A 22,521-nucleotide genomic window follows, 5' to 3' on the forward strand; every position below is an offset into this window, starting at 1 on the left:
TTACAATTAAGACAACTAAATTCGATATTTAACAGCACTGTAGCTCTGAAATCAGATTAAGAGATGATTCAGGATGGGAATAAATAATTTAATAGAATTTAATTACATTTTCACCGAGTAATCCTTCACAACACCATGAACCAAATATTGACCCAGCCCAAAAAAAAACAAAAAAAAACTGGTACCCTTCCTGCAATCCAAGAGGTAAGGTTTAACAGGAAACACTCAAAACAAAAAACATGTACAGTTACCCAATAGTTTCTTGGCATTGGCTTGTGAGGGCTGTCCCATATCCACACTCATGGACTTGCGTGTACGTGGGCTGGTCTGCCCCATTGTGGGATAATATGCTGCTAGGTAGCGTTCTGATACTTTGGGTGACGTCCATGGCTGGCTTTCCTTTAGAGGCCTGACACATCGGAAGAGCAAAACAATAGACTTAAAAACTAATAATGAATGAACGAATTAAATATTTAAGTAAATGCTGAATCAGTGAACTGATATCTGATTAACAACAGAATTATTATATTTGATATAATAATCATATCTGCACCTTTTCAGTTGATTATGATTGTAACATTAAAAATGATTTTGCATTTGACTTACCATCATCATATTCTTCTAATTTTCAATAAAATAACAGATAGCACCTTTGCCAAGCTCAATGTTGCTTAAGCAAAAAAAAAAAAAAAAAAAAAAGCAAACAAACAAAAAAAAAAAAAAAGCAAAACCTCATTAAAGCATTTAAATGGAAAGGATCAAAGAGAGGGATGGAAATAAACGTCCACAAAAAATGGTATGATATTCAAATGGTATCCCTTTCAGTCCTCCTTGGTGTTAGTTAAGACTTTATAATGCAATAAAACCAACCTTTAAAAAATGTTGTGTTAATATGTTATTGTTAATAGTCCCACCTGCATCCAGGCTCAGGGTGATAAACTGAGTACGTGTCTACAGGGAAGTTCTCCATGGTAACATCTGAAAGAAGCAAAGACTTCCTGTGTTTGAGACTGCAGCGACTGCGCACCTCCTCTGACACCGTGAGCAGAGCTGCAAAAGGCATATGCACACAAATTAAAAACAGGATAGATATTAATGTGAATGTTGTAGGAGGGTTTACATTCTTTTCCCTCACCTGCCAAGTAGGCCACACTCTGAGTGTTCACCTCAAATTTGTCACAGTTGCGGTGTTTTCCCACCAGACCCAGGAGCGTGTGAAGGATACGCACAGTTCTTGCCACCGTAGTAGAAGATGGGTGTCTGTAACCTTCAGAAAATATAACAGTGAAACCAAAATGTATATTCATTGAAAGACAATACAATTTCAACTCTCTCTTTCTTCCTTTATAGTAACCTCGATATAGTGTGGGTTTCCTGTTTGAAAATAATCTTGATGTTATGATAAAAGTACAGAAAGTACAAATAAGAATGAAGTTCATATCAACCTTCAGGGTGATGTATAATAATCCTGCTTAGGGTGATGTTTTATTATACCTTTCAGCAGATGCCCCACTAGGGCAAAATTGAAGTTGGAGTTGAAGTTAAGGCCAACAAAATGGTCCATTTGTTTACAATCCCATTCTAGGGGCTTCCGGATCTCCATAAAGATCTCTTCAGGACTCTACAAAACAAGTGAGAAAAGACATATCAAATATATAAAGCTGAACTCAATGAAAAGTCATGTTTCTGTGCTCCACAAATAAACAAACAAACAAACAAATATCATACAGAAGCAAACTCGCATTTTCTGTGTGAATGTCTCTTCCTTCATGTTTAATACCTTGTCATTAAACACCCGGAGGCTGTCGAGTGTGTGCAGGTTCTGCTCCAGCAGTGCAGTCCCAGCTGAGTACAGATTTACCTCATCCAGCTGCAGCACTGCTACTGCCACCCAGAACAGAGCCTTGTGCATGGGAGAATCCTGAACACACACAGCAGTCTGACATACAATACTAACCAAAACTTTGGATGTCAATACATGTCAATGTAGCTATTATACACTCTGTTGTGGGTGAAGTGATTTGCTATACATTTACTTTTATCCTTGTTTAGTGTAAAAAACACTAATGGCTCGGGTTTCAGCAAACACATCTATAAATCTGACTAATAATGTGTCAGTTTAGTCCAACCTCAGTGCAAGTGTATTTTATCTCCAGCAATAACGGTAACTTAAAGCCCCACAATACCTGACTGAGGAGAGGTTGTAGCTTGGTCAGAGCAATGACGGTGGCTTCAATGAGAACCTGACTGTTGTAATTATCCGGCCCCTTTAAGCAGCTCTCCAGCCCCTGCAGAGGAAGAGCATTAATCTGGCTGGGCAGTAGAGCATAGCACCAGCAGCTACAGATACACAGCCAGAGTAAATGGCTCTACAGCAGTCTCAACAGCACTCTGCATTCTGCAGATAAAAACTATCTGACACTCACAGAGAAACAAACAGCCTCTTTAAACTCTCCCAAGAAAGGAAAACAAGTTGTAGAGCAGAGATTGAGCTAGAGAGCGGCCGTTATTTAAGTGCGATTTTAGCTAAAAAAAAAAAAAAAAAAAAAAGAGCAAGTGACTCAGCAATATGCAGACAATGTTATCTAATGTATTGTACAAGTAAAATAAAAATAGTTTTGATGCAAGAATGAATAAATTCCTCTTATTTATCCTAGTTACTAACACTACAGTAATTAAAACTAGTTACAAATAGAAAGGAATGATTTCACACTACTGCGGTTATAAATCTTTTTAAAACATCCATTAGTATCTTATTATTACTAGTATTACTATTATCTTACACATAATAAGTCCTTAAAGAAAAACATCTAGTTGTAAATATATATTTATACTGATGTGCTTAGTGATTCTAGTACTAATTTATTGGTTTTAGTGGCCATGTGCTGATATTGTGTATATTATTATAAATATGTAGTCTGATGTTTTACATGACCGCTTTGGAACCTGAACCTCTCTGGAACCTGTTTGAGCAGATTGTACAGAACAGACACGAAGAGGCCGAATAGACTAAAGGACAAAAACCCTGCTGCAGTGCTCTCTCTATGTAGAGGAGAAGCAAGAGCTAAATGCTAAATGCACAACAACTGGCAGATAATCAAACAACAATGAATGCAATTTAAGAAAGAGAAACGAAACAAAATGTTTAGACTTGGGCCATCTCAGCATTTCAGTAGAAAATGCTCCAACTTATTTTGCCCAACTGGAGATCACTTGTAGACTATAAAGACTAAGTGGTTTCAGGGTGGAATTTCCTTTAAGTGTGAAGACCATATAGACATTTGACCCAGTTTTAGATTATATAGGTAAAGAGTTAAACAGTAGATGGAACTAAGGCTGTGTGAAGCACTCACCCGGTCAATGCTGAGCAGGGGACTGGCCTTGCTAAGTATCCGGATGATCTGTTTGATCTGACCGTGTGTTACACGTTTACTGATGCAGCCAAACACCACTAGCGCCCGTGGCTGTAGAGACGGGTTATACTGGAAAGCAAATCTAGCCAAAGACAAATAACACAATCAATCAATGAGCTCACATACCATTCCATGAGAAAGAAATGAAAAAAAAAAAAGTAACCATTACAGTATTAATTAAATATATATTTTTTATTCACACACTTTTGAGCTAACTCTGTCCACTGGTCTAACCATTTGCATCCAGGAATGTCCCTCATACAAGCCTAAGAAAGACAAAGATAAGTTCAGCATTTAACAAAAATGTACCATCAATCATGTTTTCATTGTGGCAAACAGGGTATAGAAGAAAAACATTACTAAGAACAGGAAAGAGCTTAAGGAACACTCAGACATACCTCCATAATTTCTAGGAGGGCTTCGGTGACTGTCTCTAGAGAGGACAGGGCAAAGGTCTCTCTCTCATAAGAGCCTGGAGAGAACGAGCGATCTCTGTAGCTGGAGCGGAAAGCTATGACTGCCGCTGATTTGACCTTACTGATGCCAAACAGCAGGTAGAACTTGGGCAAGGAGAATTCAGTGAGGCTCAGTCGCAGCACCTGTTTAGTCTCCTCTGCAGAGGACACAAGGAGAATTATGATACGATGACAGAGGTGACATTGTAGGGAATATACAGGCCCCCAGGTAAAGGGGACTTCAAGGGGACTGTAGTGAAAATGCTCTTTTTAGGAAAATAAGATCTCAAAAACAAAGCATTTATACAAGGTTCAGGAATCAGACTAAAATTGTGACATGTGTGGGTGTGTTCTCACCACTGAAGTTGAGCTGGGAGCAGGTACACAGCGAGTGAATGATGTTGATGACCAGGCCATGAGTGGAGGCTCTGAGGGACAGGGGTCCTGTAGCCACCAGCAGAGTGACCACATGAAAGAGGTAAGGCAAGTGAGCTGCTACATCCAAAGAGTTATTAAAGGAGAGCATGAGCATGTAGCGTGCCAGGATGGCAATATCGTCCCACATTAGGTGCTGCTCCAGAGTAGGTGTGGGTGATAGACACGTCTTGTCAATTATCTTGCACATTCGCCCAATCACCTTTAGAGCAGAGAAGAAGAAAAAAAAAAAAAAATAAGCCTGGCAAATAATTATTTTTTTTTTGCACTGCATTATACTTTATCTGTTCTATAGTCTCATTTTAACTAAGATTTTATTTAGATCTTCTAATAAGTGACAATCTGATAAGATCTGATAAGTTAAATTACTGACCATCTTAAATCAGCTTAAGATTAAAATGCTAATATTTAAAACAAATATCAACCACTTGTTTCACTGTAATATTTAAGCGAGAGTCCTTTTGAAATCATCCAAACTAGCATGTTTGAATACCAATTAAACAAACAAACAAAAAAAAATAATGTTATTTTTGACCGCATCTGTCATGTACCTAAACCTTACACTCCAGAGGCTTATGACCTCCTCAATAAGGTCATGTTTGGGTCTGTCTTTGACCTCCAAGTCTGATATTGTGTAAGGCAAAGAGAAGGCAGATGCAATGACTGGACAAAGCCTGCCCTTGTACTCCCAAACAGGCATGTAGTGACATCAGCAGTGGCTGGCACATGCTAGCCAAACAGTGCTCAGCACCCTCTCAGTGCAGCTATGAGCTTAAAAATATAGCCATGACAAATGGAAATAAGTAAACACGAAGACAGATCCTAATGCTTCTTCCACTTCGTTCAAGGACCACAATGCCAGAGACTCTTGAGGTTAGTGGAATTTAAATCAGAAGAGCAGCTTTGTGCCATGTTGCCTAACAATGATGTCCATTCACTTTTATAGCTAACAGTTGTTCATATAATGGAACAGTGTGTCTTGCTAACTTACTATTGTGCGTGAAAGAAAGTGCATCTATGAATCACGGATAGACATTTGTGAAGGATACCTCAAGATAATGGAGTATTGGAGCAAGCTCGCTCAGACAATACAAGTGAAAATGTTTTTAGTGCACCACAGGTCAGGAACCTTAAAACTAACCCATCCACTCTTTTGGAGGAGATCTGTAGGGTGCTGCTATGATAAAATGTATAATTCTTGTGAATTATGAAACTGTTTAGTCATATTTACAAAAGGGGCTCTTAATGTAAACAAGATTCATAATTAGGATGTGTCGGTTTATTAAATGCCTGAGATACATAACCTAATGTGCATTTAGCAGAATTAAGATTAGCAATGTTGCTAAAATAGAATGAAGAGCACTGGAAAATATAGTTATATATTGGATATAATTAATAATGGCTATTAGCAATCAAAGCCAATGACCCAAAACAGTACATGACTAACAAGAGACTAACAGCATATTCATGTTTCATACCCCGCTGCTGGTGAAATCTTGAATCGGAATGATAATTTGTTGATTAGTGATGGCTAATTCAAGCCACAGGGTTGTTGATGTTCTACATCTAATATATTATTGTTTCTATACTGACAGAGTGGAGGATGCTCCACATAAGCTAAAGCTAATAATAAACAGATAAACATATTTAACATGGCTAAAATAAACAACTAGTGAAGGAGTCGCCAGTGTCAGTGCTTTCTCGACAGGGTAATTTGTGCTTTCTTGTGTCTCCTCAAAAATTGGTGCCAGAAAAATCTGGAATGTGCTGCTATAAGAAAATAGTCATTAATCACTGGTTCTTTGTATTTATGTTCATTCTAGCTTAAGACACACTATTGGACAAAAACATTTACTAGCACTTAATCCAACCTATGAGGATCTAGAATTAATATTAATTATAAAACAGGCAATGAACGCTTACCTTGCTTGAAACTAATTTTACATTTCCAGATGCCAAAGCCACAGCTGTGTCGGCCATTACTTCAGCTTTGATTGATCCCAGGCCCCCAGTAGCACTCGTTTTTATGAAGCTATCCAACACCACATCTAGCAGGTCTGATATCTATAAACAAAACCAAACAAACCAAAAAGCTTTTGGTTTAGAGCTTCTATTTTGTAGAACTGGTCTGTGGCTGAAGTCCGTGTCTATGCACAAGGGCAAACCTACCTGGCCAAGGCTGCCCCAGATCTTAGCCTGAATTGATGGATACATCTGCTTCTCATTTATGGTCATGGTGATGAGCTTGTCCAGAATGGCAGTTACACGTTGCCGCTTGGCATCATCATTGTGCTTACAGAAGCGCACCAGGTTGCGCAACCAAGGAGTCATGTATTCCAGACACAGATGCTTCAGTTCAATACCTGTAAAACCAGCAGACACAGGAAAGGAAGATTAGTTAACTAATTAACTAAATATGATGTGCTTAATCGGTTATAAATGTACAGATATGTCGAGCGTTTCTGTGGCACTGACTTGACTTGCTGAAACCACTGATGCATTCTTCCAGAAACTCCAGGGTAAGGTGGGGTTCATTGGCTGCTAACGTCTTACTGATGGACACAATAAAAAGCGTGTTGTTGGCTGGGATGCATAAACCAGATGTTTCCAGGAGTTGCCCTTCAATTTTGAGGTTGAAGGTACATGTTAAGGCACACAGAAGGTTGTAGGCTGCTGACCTGTGGATGGCAGAAAAATAAGGTCACATAGCCATAACATACTGTAGATCTCATGGTTAGACCACTGTCCATCATGGGATTCTTTATGGATTCTCTAAGACAAGAAAGATATAGGACTAACCATTTCTAACTACATCTCAAAGTAATTGATGTACAATATGTACAAGTGGTTAATTTTTATTGTCTAGATAATCGCAAGGTCAAGTGACTACCAGCTGAACTAAAAGACACACAACACCCACATTTGCATTTCTAATCAGCACAGAGCAACAAAGCACTGTTACTCTAAGAACTGAGACGCAACATTTTACCCATATAAACTTGACTATAAAAATGGAAAGTGACCACATTTTTAGCACATTTTACCTCAGGCTGGGGTCAGAACTGCCCAAGTTGAGGAGGGCAATGTTGAGTAGGGTTCCAGGCACATCTTTAGGCCTGATTTTGGTGTGCTGTGGGATAGAGTCTGGTTGAGAGAGCTCCCAGCGTGTACGGATATGGATGATAGACTGCACTATGGCATCACATTCCTGGTGCATAAAAGTGAGGGGTGTGCCTTGGTTGGCGATAGTCAGTGTGAATTGGTTTTCATCAACAAGGCAGATCTCTTCAATCTCGGAGGCATAGTAGATGTCATTGAGGAAAACTGACTGGCCCAGAACACGGGTGCGCTCAGCTGAGGTCACTTGTACAGCTGTGGAGCCAACCTGAGGTTTAAAAAAAAAAAAAGGTGAAAGGAGATCTTTAATACAGGGACATCCCACTAAATCAGTGTTACTTTATAACAAGAAGCATTTGGTCAATTTCTTTAGTGGAGATTTCTCTGCCAAAATACCTTAATGGACACTTTTGTATCTTTGTGAGCAAGCTTAAGTGCATTATGGAAAACTTTGAGGTCCTCCTCTAGGGCCAGGGTTGAAGCAGGAAGCTTCTGCTGGTCAGGTTCCACGTATTCAGCAAGACGTGCAGGCGAGTCAATAAACAGCAGCTTCTTACTTCCTTTTAGACCAGTCAGCAGTCGTTCATGGTATTTGGTGTATTCCCGCACCCAGGTGTTGCAGTTATAGATGAAGACGGCAGCCACATTCTCATATGCAAAGTTTGGAAACACAACAAACCACTTGGAGAGGAAGTCAGTCTTGAAGCGGTTGCTCGGGCCAACATGCGTGAGGTCCACAACAATCTCGTAGTGTTTAGCGTAGTATGGTTTGAGTGTGAGTAGTACATGGTAGATTAGAAGGTCACCGTTGATCTGCCCAGTTTTGAACCTAAATGTGAGTAATAGAAAAAATAATGGTAATGGCTCATGTTTTAAAATAAATTCACTTGTTCTATTAAAAAGATAAATTCACCACATTCTGATCCAAAAACTCTCTTGGTGGATCCAGCATAAATAACAATCCACAAATGTGTTTTTACTCAAACTGGATTTATGTACTCTGCCCAAATGCTCACGAATGTCTTTCAAATGATAAAAATCTAATGAAATAACAACAAAAAGCCAACATAAGATTTCAATTGTCTGACCAAATTAAATTTTGTGGTTTATCACCTATGTTCTGCTTTCTCTCATAGCTCTAGGACTTCTAAATTCAAAGATTCCTCTAAATAACTCCACTAGACGAGCACAGGAAGTGAGTGTATTTGCAACTTTCAACACCGGCTAGACTCATCTGTTCATCTGTCAGCTTTACATAGGTAAGTGCTCAATATCTCAACATTTGTATTTGCTTTTCATGATTATGTTAAATGTGGGCTACAGAACACAGATTTTTTTTTATTCACAGTGTGATAAAATAATATTTAAGGCAATCAGGCATACTGTAGCTTGACCTTTAAATACAACACTGAAGAAAAGATTTGATCTAATAATAGCTTTATCTACTGATGGTGAACAACCAAGAAGCAAGATTCAAGAACGCTATAAACAAACTAAATAAAGACAGCATTTATGGCTGAAGTGAAATAAAGTGAACAATGAAATGTTTATACAATTTACCAGCCATGTATTTCAAACAGAAAATTTTCAATAAAAGTTTTTCCTTTTCTAAGCTGGTATGGAAAGTTCACCATTTCCCAAGATCACCTTCTTCACTGATGGCTTCCCGAACCAGACAGAAGTTGGAGCTAGCGTGTTCCCTGCAGGAGGTTCAGAGGAGTGCTTCATTGACCCCCAGCTAGCATTCCTAGTTGTTCTAGCAACTGGGAGTCTCATACTTGCCCTAATAATATCTGTCTTGGTGCTGGCATATAAGGTCTTCACATTAAAGCGTCAGTGCCAGGCCCGAGGCCTACACCGCAGTAATGCGGTTGTGATAAGATCAGGTCACTGGAACGCTGAACGAGCAGAGGAAGGCATTGTAGGACCATGTGAGACCAACCTCCTGCTTGAGGAAGTTCAGGCCGATGCAGATGACGCAGCTACGCCATATAGAGAAGAAGAAGAAGAAGAAGAAGAAGAGGGGGCTATGTTGCATCAAAGCAAAACCAAAATCAAGGGTGAGAAAAATGTTTTGGTCACCATGCAGAGCTCCACATCCAAAGATTCCTGCCTAGATCCCACTAAGGAACTGGAGGACATGCCTTTGGTGGTGTGAGCTTAGAAATGTCTTCTCCTTTAGTGATTAATGCTAACCTAAAGACAGCATCTTAAAAATGCAACCATACCCATATACACTTTTTCCCACCTGTTCTCTATTCTCACTTGCATCATTTCATTTATTTTCAAAGGCTTGAACCTACCATTTGTGTGTGTTACATAAGAGGTTTTAATGGATGGAATTATGAAAATAATACAATTAAAATAATTTTAAAGTATTTAAAATTCCACAAACACAGTTTTTACATAATATCTGTGGATTTACTAAGCTAATAATACTATTTGTTTAAGCTCAGAAGGTAACATAGTTCTGGACATTCTGGTTTTAGAAACTGCTGTTTATGTTTATTTAATGTTTAATTTAATTGTTTATGTAACTGTGGCAAAAAATAAACTGCTAATTAAAAAAAATGTGTGCGGGCTGTATTGATTTCTGTATTGATTTTTTCCCTTTATATATTTTCGAAATGAGTCACAAGAAAACTATTAAAGAAAACTATTCTCAAAACAGTATGTTTTTAATAAAAAGTATGTTAATAAATACAATACAAACCTAAATACATTTTGACTTGCTAGGCCAATCTCTGTATTAATCTTCAACTGGATTAAATTTTTTTTTAAATAATTGCAGAACAGCGACAGTTTAGTCAGAGTAAAAAAGAGAAAAAGGCATTGACTTCACAGCTCTCGTTTCCTGTGAGAGAAATATGTGCAAGTTCCGCATTCAGCAAACTTCAAGCTGTCAGGTTTTTACCAAGACTTAAAAAGAAGTGCTCTGGAGTAGCAAAAAATGTACATAGTGTAATCTAATGAACATCTAGACAACAACTGTTCTCCAGGTTTTATGAACAAATCCTTTGCTGAGAGCATCATCTACACTTTATTAGTGAACTATACGTTAACCTGGTAAGTACCTGATGATATATTTGTGTATTAGAACTATGACAAAGTTGCCACTGAATTTTGTCAATTATTTGTCTGGTAGGTTGGGTGTTTAGCTACATAATGTGATTTCATATTGATCTCTTTAAGCAGTATGTGCTTAGTTAATATAAATTATTTTCAGGACAGCAATGTTCTCATGTATATAACAGTCACAGAGAAATACAAAACCTTAATGCACTCTACGGTAATGTCTAAATTGCTCACTAACAAAAGTAAAATATTGTTTTCATGTATTTTGTTAGTTACAAAGGTTTGGGCCATCTGCTTAACACACAGTAAAGAACAGCATTTCCTTGGTTTAAAATTTACAATGTTAAAAATATTTATCAGTCACATTTACTGGTCATGGATGTCTATGGGATCACATTATGCCTAGGTTATTTTGTAAAACAAAGCTAACTGCAATTCTTGAGCATTTTATTTCACCAGAGCCATTTGCTAATGATTAAATGGTGCATTTAGTAACTTATAAAAGCACTTACAACAGACTCATTGAATAAACGTCTCCTGAAATATGTCAATGTTAGTGATTGTTAATACTTCATTAGTCGTTTTTTTAAATATGTTTATTTATTATTAGTTTAGATTATGTGCATCGTCCGCTGTACAAGTCTGAGCTGTTACTATAGAAATGCTAAGGTATTAGAAGAAGCCCATTTAAGTGCATTAACCTTTGCATTCGAATTGCTTAATACCGTCTGAGTCATGCTGGTATACAAAAATAACGCACACAGACTGACAAATCAGATTCAAGCATTCAAAAGATACAAGTAGATATATTTTGTCAATTTTGCAAGGAAAAATGTCACAATCATGTTACAGCTCTTGCAACTGTCCTGTCCACACTGCCTCTTCATAAAGCAATGAGCTAAATTTGTCCCAGTTTGCTTTGAACTGCAAAAACTCTCCAAAAGAAACTTAAAGATGAATTTAAATGGTGAGTTTAGTTAATTTACTCACCTAAATATTATAGACTATTACAATTTACCAGACACTTACCAGACACTAGTACACTTATCCATAACTGCTCCATGTTTTCTTTCTTAAATCACGGAAAAGCGTAAACTTTGTTAACGTCAATTGGTATAATAATTTTGCAAATATCGAGTGATCGAAGCTGATCTGTTTCTTCAGAACATAAAATCACACATACCTGCATAGCCAATGATTTCACATCAAACCCTCTCAATGAAAGTCCTAATTTTTCTAATCATAATTTACAATAGCCAAGACTCTATACATTTATGTATCCAGGTGTATGTGACATGGCCAGTGAACACTGATCTTCATGTCTTGTGGCTACAACTGGTTTTAGAGAACATCTACGATAAAACAAACTTCTATGTTTATGCTAATAATGGTATTAATTATTCAAATAGTGGTTCTAGTTGATTCTAAATGCAATTAAATTTAATAGGGTAAGGGTACCATTAGATTATTACTGATTTTGATAAACCTTTTCTGGTAGCTTATAGGCATCGTCTATGAAGAGGACACCATGAAATCCATTCTCACTACATGTGCACTATTTCTGGTACTTCCATGGAAACTAACTGGTGAGACAACCCTCAGGCCAAGAAGCACCTGGCAGCATACAGTTGCTTTTAAAGATCATCAAACAACCAAAAGTGATGGGGAACCGACCAATTTCTCTCCAACAAACATGCGTTCTTTGAAACCAAATAATGAAATAACCAACAGCACCATGCTTCAAGAAGATATCTCTACAGATCACAAAACAAACAAAAGTGATGGGGAACCAACCATTTCCTCTCCAACAAACATACATTCTTCGAAACCAAATAATGAAATAACCAACAGCACCATGCTGAAAGAAGGTATCTCTACAGATCACAAAAACAAAAGTGATTGGGAACCAACCAATTTCTCTCCAAAAAGCATGGAACTTACATTAAAACCAAATGGTGAAACTACTCACAAACCAAAGAGTACTAGTTTGCATAAAGGTACCTCCAAAGATCATGAACACACAACAAGGGGCAGTGAGGAGTACACCACTGAAGAAAAAAAAAGTGTCTTAGCTTCAAAATCACCCCCACAAACTTCAGTACACCAAGAAACTCCTGCAATGACTAATTCTACAGAAGAAAGTAGATCCTCTTTAAATCTGTCCTCCTTACCTTTCTTGGAAGAACTTACTCAAAAAAAGACAATTACAACACAGCCACCGGATATTTCGAAAGAGGTCATTACCACCAGGGACAAACAATTTCAAACCAAAGACGATAATTTGAAATCCACCAATAAAGGTCTTGATAGATACACTCAAGGAAACAGAACTACTAGATCTTCAGACAAAGAATCCTTCACACCACAGACTGATAAGTCTACTCCTTTCCAGAAACCTCCAGAGGTTATCACAACTACAGAAACACTGACTAAAGAATGGTCTTCACATCACCTAGAAAAAGAAATTACTCAAACTACAGCGCTAAATATCACTGTCTCAAATGGAATTTTGAACATTAGCAATCAAGAAAGAAATGACACATCCACCTACCCCCTCAACACATCGACTACCACTGGTTTTTCCACTGATCTTGGACCAACTGTTAACACAGAGGTTTCTACATGGGATACTACTGATACCCTGGTTACAAATGCAACATATGAAATCACCACAAATGGCAAGATTAGTGAGAGAACACACTACCCCAAGCCTATTAGTGAAATCACCACCACAATTCAAATGGAGAACACCAAAAGTATTAAACCAAACCTCTCCATCAAAGACGATCAAAATAATAAAAATCACCCAGGATTCATAGTAGCCTCCTTGATCGGTAGTATCCTGTTTGTTATGTTTATAGCATTTGTGGTCGTTTTGTTAAGAAATCGTCAAATGAAGAAAAAGAAGCTGGAGAACACTGACTGGGCTGGACCTTCGCCATTCATAGATGGTGATAACCTACCAAACATCAATGAGGATGGATCATTCCACAGCCGGGAGTCCAAAAGAATTTCCCTCAACTCTTTCCTTCCCCAACGGCTTTCCAAGCGATTCTCCATGTTAAGCCCGACGGATGAGGAGGTCCCCCTTGAGGACATTCAAGTAAGCAGTACGTTTGGACAACAAAATGTCCAATCACTAAATGAAAAAGCAACACCAAACCAAACTCGGACACAAGGCGCAAACAATTCTCCTACTGAAATCTCTTCAGACTCCAACATTCCCAAGTTTGTAAGCATTCCTCCAGCTCCTGAAAACAAGGAGAATATCCAGACAGCACCTAAACCTGATGATGAGATCGTTCCGTCTACACCTGCAGAGAAAAAAAGCATCACTCCAACATCATTTGAAGACGTGGATCTTAACGGTTCTCTAGACAAGAATATTGAATCCGCATTACCATCAGATGCTATACACATCCCTTCTCCACCACCACTACCATCTTAAAATGGCAAGCATTTTGTAAAAATGCCTTTTAAAATGAAGCAGCTTGCTCAATTAATACCCCAAAAAAAGAAGGGGGTCTCTTTATGGCAAATCTACTGGTTTCAGTGAAGTTAATTTTTTAATTTTCGTAGATCAAATGTGAACCCCGGAAATATAAAAGTGTGAGATTTGTGGTCACATTTAATAAATAAGACTGGAGCACAAACACTTCCTTTCAAACTGCATGAGAGAATTTGACTGTTTAGAATGTGACTTGCTCCAAACTCATTCTGATTTTAGCTGCAGCTTCAGCTAGCCACTTACAGCAATGTTAAGACCATTTTTAAACACAAAATCAACATGTCATTTTTTTTCCTCCTTTAAATGATCTATTGAACAGTTCCTGAATTTAATCTTATAAAATGTTTGCATGTTTGCACTTGCTAGCCTGTGGTGGGTCAACATTTGGTATCCTGAGCAGTATGCTGAGTTCCAATACTGTCAAGAAAGGATATGCAATGAAAAGTATTTAAATGCCCTGTGCTTGTATATGTGATAAAGTTTATTTCTTTCTTGCTATGTAAAGGACAATCTAACCTAAAATGACACTTGTTTTGCTCATTGTACAAAAGCATTTATTGTTGAGACAGGTGACATATATACATATATATATACATATATATATACATATACATATACATACATATACATACATACATACATACATACATATATATATATATATATATATATATACATACATACATACATACATATACATATACATACATACACATACATACATACATACATACATATATATATATATATATATATATATATATATATATATAAGCTAATACAGTAAACAACTTTCTATAACTAAAAAACTATTAAAAAAGTGTTCTTCCATCATGTTACTGTAAATATCTGGTAGCCACCTGTTACAAATTTGTTTAATATTCACAAAGCTAGTTTAAGTTGCTTCGCAAGATGTAACATATGCTGCTATTTTGTCCACTGTTATTTGAACACATACTGTTTCTTCACTTTTCACAAAACGGGAAAACATTCAGAAGCTGTGAGAATGTACTGTTGAGGTAAGGCTGTACTGAAATGGAGTTTCTTGCAAGTACTAAAAAGGAGCTGATGTCATATCTTCTCAAATTGTGATTATATATACTAAAATATGCAGACTTTCATAAATAAAGATCAGTATGAACGCTTGTCAATAATGCTGAGCCTACTATGTACTTTCTTATAAAATTAATCTTTACATTTCTCAGCTCTATCTTAATTTTGCTTCATTTGTATGACCACCACATTATTGGTGGTCAACACTGCACTAACAAAACTATCCGATGCATCAGAGAAATCTTTCAAATAAAGATTATTTTATTGTTCATGCATGAATTAAGCACAGACCTTTATAACACACTTTATAATATACTTTACATACAAACTACTCTAATAAATATGAAGCACTGACCAAAAATACTTCAAAAGCAAAAATTCACAGAGACATAATCTATGTTGATGTAATCAAATGCAGAACACTACAACTCACTTCATGCTAATCTTAAAAAGGCATGTTAGCGCAGCAGTGAATTCTGATCTCAGGGTCAGATGTTACCATGAGGCACGTGTTTGCCCCCTTCTGACCTTTTATTTTTTTTTTTTGCATGTTTGTTACACTTTGATGTTCATCAAAAAAAAAAAAAACAGATTTAAATATTAGTCAAAGATAACAAGTAACCACAATTTGAAGGTTTTTATTGTTAAGGAAAAACAAAATCCAAACCTACATGGCCTGGTGTGAAAAAGTGCTTACCCCCTAAACCTAATAACAGATTGGGAGCTTAGCAGCAAGAACAGCAAACAAGAGTTTGCGATAACTTTCAATGAGTCTGTTACAGCACTGTGGAGGAAATTTGGTCCACTTATCTTTGCAGAATTGTTGTAATTATCCCACATTGGAGGGTTTTCAAGCATGAGCCACATTTTAAGCTTTTGCCACAGCATTTCAATAGGATTCAGGTCAAGACTTTGACTAGGCCACTCCAAAGTCTTCATTTTGCTTTTTGGATCATTATCCTGCTGCAGAAACCAAGTTTGCTTCAGCTTGAGGTCACGAACAGGATTTTTGGTAGACAGCAGAATTCATGGTTCCATTTATCACAGCAAGTCTTCCAGGTCCCCGAAGCAGCAAAAGAACCCCAGACTATCAGACTACCACCTCCATATTTTAATGTGCAAATGCCCACGAAATGGTTTCAAGACGGATATAAATCCGATCAGTCAAACCACTTCAGGAGGTGGTCTGGGATGCATTTCAGATCAAACTGGACAGGTGTAAATGCAAGTGGTTGTTCAAGCCACATACGTCAGCTCTATACTCCTCCCAAATGGAATAACGTCACTCGCAGGTGACTCGCGAGTCGTGCATCGTGCCAGAAACAAATACGTTTTCCCACCAGCGCTGGCTCCGATCTTTCACCCAGGTGCCTCGTTGGGTCTTAAAATGCACTGCTGCCACCAGCAGAAATTACAGCAAACAGTAAGTGCTCTTTTTTGGAGCAACCGCATACACCAAAGCTTGTTCCATTTCAATTATCCCAGAAATGATGTCAAATAGTAAAAAGATTGGATTGATATCCGATTCGCCAAGATGCATTTATGTGGCCTAATGTAAATGGAACAGTTTAAACAAATCAGATAGCTATTGGATCAGACAAAACACATGAAGTGACCAGGTGTAAAAAGGCTTTATAACCTTTTCCAGACTGGAAATAGATCTCAATTACTTTCTCTCATTTGATCCTGAATTTCTTTGGCCCTTGGCATGATGTGTAGCTTTTGAGGATCTTTTGGTCTAATTCACTTTGTCAGTCAGGTCTTATTTAAGTGACTTCTTGATTGCTAACTGGTGTGACAGTAAACTGGCCTGAGTGTGGCTGGAGAAATTGAACTCAGGTGTGATAAACACTTTCACACAGGGCCATGTGGGTTTGGATTTTGTTTTCCCTTAATAATAAAAACCTTAAATTAAAAACTGCATGTTGTGTTTACTTGTTATCTTTGACTAATATTTAAATTTATCTGATGATCTGAAACATTAGTGTGAAAAACATGCAAAAAATAAATAAATTAGAGAAAAAAAAATCAGGAAGGGGGACCAGCACTTTTTCACACCACTGTAAATATACTGCACTGTCTCTACAAATGCAAAACTGTTGTGCAGATCCATCCTTTTATCAGGAAAAAGACTAAGTAGTCTTTCCAAAACACATCACAAAACATGGGCAAGCCAAGACTAAGATGTCTTAAGTCAAGAGAGGAAGCTCTTTAACAAAAATAACAGAATAAGAGACAGATAGCTGTCTCCCTGTCCTAAATGGAATGAAATACATATTGTGGACCATCATTACTGGACACAAAGTGGAAGAAAGTGAGACTAAGTGGGAAACTCACACACAGCAGCAAACGATGCAAATACACATTTCACACACTCGTTCACACCCAAGAGCAGATATAATATAGCTAACCCACCTACCTGTTTTTGAACAGTATTAAAAAAAAGCTACAAAACCCAGAGAAACACTACATGGATACAGGGAGAACATGCACCCCAGGGATGTAAGGCCAAGGCACATTATTTTTTCCTCCCAGCTATAGATCCAAGGAGCCCACAGAGGCAGCTGTTGTTTCTCAGAGTAGATATTTTACTGTCAGTTTCCAAAATGTGAGGGAACGCCAAAAACCACTTCTATTAAAGGGTGCTTGAATTAATGTATTAAAAAAGCAAAACAGGAACAAGATTTTCCGGAAATAAATGTAAAAAATGTGCCATGATTACCAGAAAGAAACATTACATGGCCTCCATAACATGCACACAGTTGGCACCTGCTGCTGTAAGTGCTAGACTGTACAATGTCATCAGCCTAAACAAACAAACAAACCCACCAGGTTGCATGATGTTTCATAAAGTTAGTCATTCACACTAAACAGTGCCACTGCAGTGCAGTCAAGGTTAGTGTATTGGTATGTTGCGCTGTGTATAAAAACACAGTACACTTGTTTATACTGAAGAAAGATGTCTGTGCGTGTGGAGAGAGACGAAGAGAGCTGATTTCATGGAGTACCCTGGTTGTGATTATAAAAGGTTTGGAGTCAGCACTCACATCTCCCCCTACACCCTCCACACCCCACCCCCAAACCTTGTCAGCAGCAGCTGGGGCTGTCTCTATGCTGCATTTCTCCACTGTCTTTTCCACCTCCCTCCTCCTGCTCACTCCTCATTTCACCACTTTCAAAGAGCTCGGGTGCTGCTGGGATGAGCAGCTTGCAGCATTTGGGGTTTGAGCCATCAGAGGCTTGCTCACCACCACAGCCCTACCATGCCAGGAGGGGAGCCCGGCCACGGACACGGGCGAGAGAGGAGAACCACCTTTTAACTCATTAATGCTTAGTGCAGCTGAGAAGGGAAAAGGGGAGGAGAAGAAATGAGCCTGATGGAGGGGGTAATATAGAGAGTGCAGAAGAGTAAGAGATTAAATTTGACAGAATGTGGGTGATAAAGGACTAACCTGCCATGCAGAGTAGCAGAAAAAAAAAGAAAGACAGTGACTGAAATTATCCTCTGCTGCTCTAGATTAGAGTAGCGCTAGAAAGAAGAGGCTGGAGTGTGGAAAAGAAAGGAAGAGAAATGATGGAACATTGATGGAAAGAAAACGGTAAGGCATTTTTTAATATTTAATAAATTCATGGTTGACATAAGCAAAACACAGGGCTTTAAATATTTCTAGGCTATATACAAATAAGGTCTTGCTTTTTTACTATTTGCTTAAATTAACTTATCTTCCTGCAAAAACTCAAATACAAACAGTAATGTATTTGCACTTTGCCATTAATGATCAGCCAGAATGTCTAGAGAAGTTAAGAAACATCTAGAATGCTAGACGGGTACATAGTGTGATCTGGACTGTAAATTTTCACTGTCCCTAGATGGCAGCTAACAAGAAAAAGGACAAGAGGGAGAGATGCTGGTAACCGGGCTAAATGCTAACTGCTCACTGCAGCAGAAACAGCAGCAAGGGAGAGTAGCTTCTGGCAGGAACTCAAACTCAAGCCAGTGACTGAGCTGAAGAGAGCACTGAGGTGCTCTGTTCACATACTGCTCACTGTGCCAAACAGCAGAAACAGCCTACTCAAACACCCCAGAAGGACCTTATAGGAATATACTTGATATTTCTCTAGCTGTGCTCTATAATAACATGAGGCTGGCTTCCAGCAATATCAATAAGCAATTTATATAACACAGCAGTGTATAAACCTTCATTAAATTACTGATTCAATCAAGTGCTAAATAAGGACACTAGAGGTTTCTCAGGGCTACTAATGTAATACAATAATTGCACATCCATGATTGCGAGTCAGTTCTAATACACGCCATTATACATTCTCTCTATAAAGGAACAACATACGTCACTTATAAAGGAGTGGGTTCCACCTGCTCTACTTGTAAAAGAAATACCACCCCAGCAAGACTAAGGACAGGTTTTTACAGGTTACATAATTTTACTACTAGGCAGAAAGTTGGACAGAAGGTTAAACCAGATAATACAGTCAGTCCTGTGTATCCGTAAGACCCTAAGAGAGGGACTAATCAGAACAGAACAGGGAGTAAACCGTTACTGTGCACCACACTCCAGTGTTAAACTACTAAACATGAATATACATGAAACAGCCATTTAGGCAGTAACAAACTATTGTAAACCAAAAGGTCCAAATAACCAGACACATACATTTGCTTTCCAATCTATTCTTAGTCTTCAACCAAAGCAAGCTTGTAAATAAATAATCTGCAATTTACTATATGCAAAAATATAAAATGATTTAATTCCTGATTTATTATTACATGCTTTTTTATGTCTGATAATTTAATTATTTTATTTTATACTACAGCTCACACAATGTCTGCATCTATGCTGGCATGCTTGCTGCTCCTGATGCTATGTGCAGTGTCTGTGCTGGCTATCTGTCCCCTGAGGTGTTCCTGTGGCAGGGGACATCGAGTAGTGGACTGCTCTGGCCAAGGCCTCGTACTGCTACCAAACAGCCTGCAGCACAACATTAATTTCCTCAACTTGTCCCACAACCGGCTACAAGACCTAGATGGAGCTCTCAGCCACTTCGCCCACTTAAGAACTCTGGATATCTCACACAACCATCTCGACCACCTTCCGGTTGGCCTGCCGCGAGCACTGTGGGACATCCATGCATCGGCTAATCGCATTCGTCACCTTGAGAAAAATGACACTGCGTTCCACTGGAACCTGCAGTCCTTAGACTTATCAAACAATCAGTTAGAACGTGTGGTTTTCATTAACAACACACTACCCAGTCTACAAGTACTCAACCTAAGCCACAACAAGTTCTGGACTGTTCCAACCAACATGCCCAACAATCTGGAAGTGGTGGACCTGTCCCACAACTTTCTGCTACAGATACTGCCTGGCTCACTAGACCGCCTTCCCAGACTGTCTCAGTTTTATTTGCATGCTAATCGCTTTGCTTTAGTGAGTGAGGGTGTATTCAATCGGCTGGAAGCATTGCAACTCCTTACACTTGGAGATAACCCCTGGGCCTGTGAGGATGAGGAAAATATCACGCATCTACTAAACTGGGTACAACAGACCCCGGCAAAGGTGCTGGGCTGCCCTTGCTACATCAGGCCTACGTGTGGGGAAGCCCACCTGTCCACCGCCAGAACCCGGCACTCGGCTTCATACACTGAAACGCCATTGGGTGCTGACACACGAGATCAACCACATGTGCATGCGGTCACTTCGGGATACCTCTCCAAATCAGCATCGCTCAACTTTCCATACAATTGGAGTACTGAAAATACCTCTGGAGAATCTGAGCAGGCAAAGACCAAGGGTGTGGGACTTCTCACGTCCACACTGTACAGTCTCTCAACTCAGACAAGCACACCAATCCGTACACGGAGCACCAAAAAGGTATTGCCTGGTAAAGCTCGCAGCACAAGCATCCAAATCCATCCCTGCAAACACCATACTGTCGCATTAAACCTTTTGGGCACAGCAATCATCCTCAGTAACTTCTGATTTTGCATCAAGCTCGAATAATTCCTGGCCAAGAATCTGCAGTTGGTCTTGATGTAAAACTTATTGATGTAAGGAACGGTCAAAAGGTTCTTATCTTCTTGGCTTTTAACTACACAGTTTGATTGCTCCTGACCCTATGGGTAATGTCTATGGTATGTGTGTGTTTGTCTGGGGAAAACCTTTTCATGCTGTGGCTGAATTCTTTCAAACAACTGAAAATTAAGGAGGAAGAGGAAAAAAAAGAATTGCCAAAAACAGGGGTTTCTGCTAGATACAAATAAGAATATTCATGATTATATCAACATAATTGTGGTGAAATATTCTTAAGTGGAAATGTTTGCCTTGCCTAGGCTATCCTTCAAAAAGTTCCCTCTTACACACTGAATGTCAGACTTTTTTAAAGCATTTACAAAACAAAAACCTTATGAAAGTGAAAAAACTGACTAACTGGTTACCCCCAAATGTCACAAAAGGTAAAAAAAAACAAACAAAAAAAAAAACTCACTGTGTAGTGAGAAAGTAATTTTTACATATCCCCCTTTTGACCATTGTGACCAGATGTGAAAATGTGGTTGAGATTCAGTCAAAAGAACAACAGTTCAAGGAAAGGCTGTAGTTCTCAGATCTATGCATGGGAGAAAATGTCTAAATGGAAATAGGTGAAGGGGTTTTCCTGGACACCACACAGTCACTGTCTGCTTTAAACAAACTTATCAGAATTCTCTAGGCATTATGTGTCATGCATAGTTATCTTGCAAACTTATAGAAATGCATACAAATGACTTAAAACCATAGTGTGGAAAAAAGATCTCTCCTGTATTATGCTCGTCCATAGAAACAGTATAAAATTGTATTTTACACGTCATACCAAGAAAAATATAGCAAGAGACACTTTACTCAAATGAAAAATAAAGTCTATCATGCAAACAGATGTTATTATAAATGATTGCTGCATGTGATGTGCTTGCTTCATCTCTAAACAGACGTGATTGATATGTCTCAGCAGTTTTTGAATCATCGACTAGGTGGAACTTCACTGAGTTAAAGCTGTCTAGACATTTTCTCTTAGTGCTTCTACTACATTAAGGCACTCTGGTGAGAGCTTTCCAAACTCACCACAGCATCATAAAGATCACAAAACATTTAGCACTAGGTGATGATGCTGTAAGAACTGAGCAACGCTTGCTTAAAAGATGCTAATCTTCCACAACAAAAAAAGAAATAAAATTAATCTTCAGCTACAATCAAGCTTTTTATTAAAAAAATTTATTTAAAAAAACCTTAAGTGTAGTGTTTTATTTAAATAGTTTTACTTTATAGTTTAAGCACAAAATGGTTTTCTACAAGCAAGAACAGGTAGTAATATAGTCAACACATTCATCCTTTAAAAAGAGGCTAGATTTAACAGTAATATTATTTACATGCATACGATACATGTTAAGACTCAAAATAAATACATCTGCTTAATC

At 38.2% G+C, this 22,521-nt stretch overlaps 3 protein-coding genes across 4 annotated transcripts in view; 2 read left to right on the forward strand and 1 right to left on the reverse strand.

Moving 5' to 3' along the window:
* Positions 1–22,521, reverse strand: part of nf1a (neurofibromin 1a) — a 55,499-nt gene that overhangs the window by 8,815 nt on the left and 24,163 nt on the right. For both annotated transcript variants that reach the window (XM_027148141.2, XM_027148142.2), the window contains exons 36-50: positions 7,817–8,249; positions 7,348–7,688; positions 6,779–6,981; positions 6,473–6,666; positions 6,227–6,367; positions 4,226–4,505; positions 3,812–4,026; positions 3,618–3,679; positions 3,354–3,495; positions 2,187–2,288; positions 1,781–1,921; positions 1,495–1,621; positions 1,136–1,267; positions 915–1,050; positions 252–409 (exon numbers count right to left, since the gene is read on the reverse strand). In XM_027148141.2, the coding sequence (XP_027003942.1) occupies positions 252–409; positions 915–1,050; positions 1,136–1,267; positions 1,495–1,621; positions 1,781–1,921; positions 2,187–2,288; positions 3,354–3,495; positions 3,618–3,679; positions 3,812–4,026; positions 4,226–4,505; positions 6,227–6,367; positions 6,473–6,666; positions 6,779–6,981; positions 7,348–7,688; positions 7,817–8,249 (2,807 nt within the window). The remainder of the gene's footprint in view (positions 1–251; positions 410–914; positions 1,051–1,135; positions 1,268–1,494; positions 1,622–1,780; positions 1,922–2,186; positions 2,289–3,353; positions 3,496–3,617; positions 3,680–3,811; positions 4,027–4,225; positions 4,506–6,226; positions 6,368–6,472; positions 6,667–6,778; positions 6,982–7,347; positions 7,689–7,816; positions 8,250–22,521) is intronic.
* LOC113643724 (protein EVI2B) lies at positions 10,275–14,548 on the forward strand. Its single transcript, XM_027148144.2, has 2 exons — positions 10,275–10,486; positions 11,994–14,548. Exon 2 carries the CDS (start codon positions 12,024–12,026, stop codon positions 13,941–13,943), a length of 1,920 nt encoding a protein of 639 aa, XP_027003945.1. The 5' UTR covers positions 10,275–10,486; positions 11,994–12,023; the 3' UTR covers positions 13,944–14,548.
* Positions 18,226–22,277, forward strand: omgb (oligodendrocyte myelin glycoprotein b). Its single transcript, XM_027148146.2, has 2 exons — positions 18,226–18,655; positions 19,887–22,277. Exon 2 carries the CDS (start codon positions 19,895–19,897, stop codon positions 21,050–21,052), a length of 1,158 nt encoding a protein of 385 aa, XP_027003947.1. The 5' UTR covers positions 18,226–18,655; positions 19,887–19,894; the 3' UTR covers positions 21,053–22,277.

The sequence above is a fragment of the Tachysurus fulvidraco genome, chromosome 11 (assembly GCF_022655615.1).
Source record: "Tachysurus fulvidraco isolate hzauxx_2018 chromosome 11, HZAU_PFXX_2.0, whole genome shotgun sequence".
Taxonomy (NCBI): domain Eukaryota; kingdom Metazoa; phylum Chordata; class Actinopteri; order Siluriformes; family Bagridae; genus Tachysurus; species Tachysurus fulvidraco.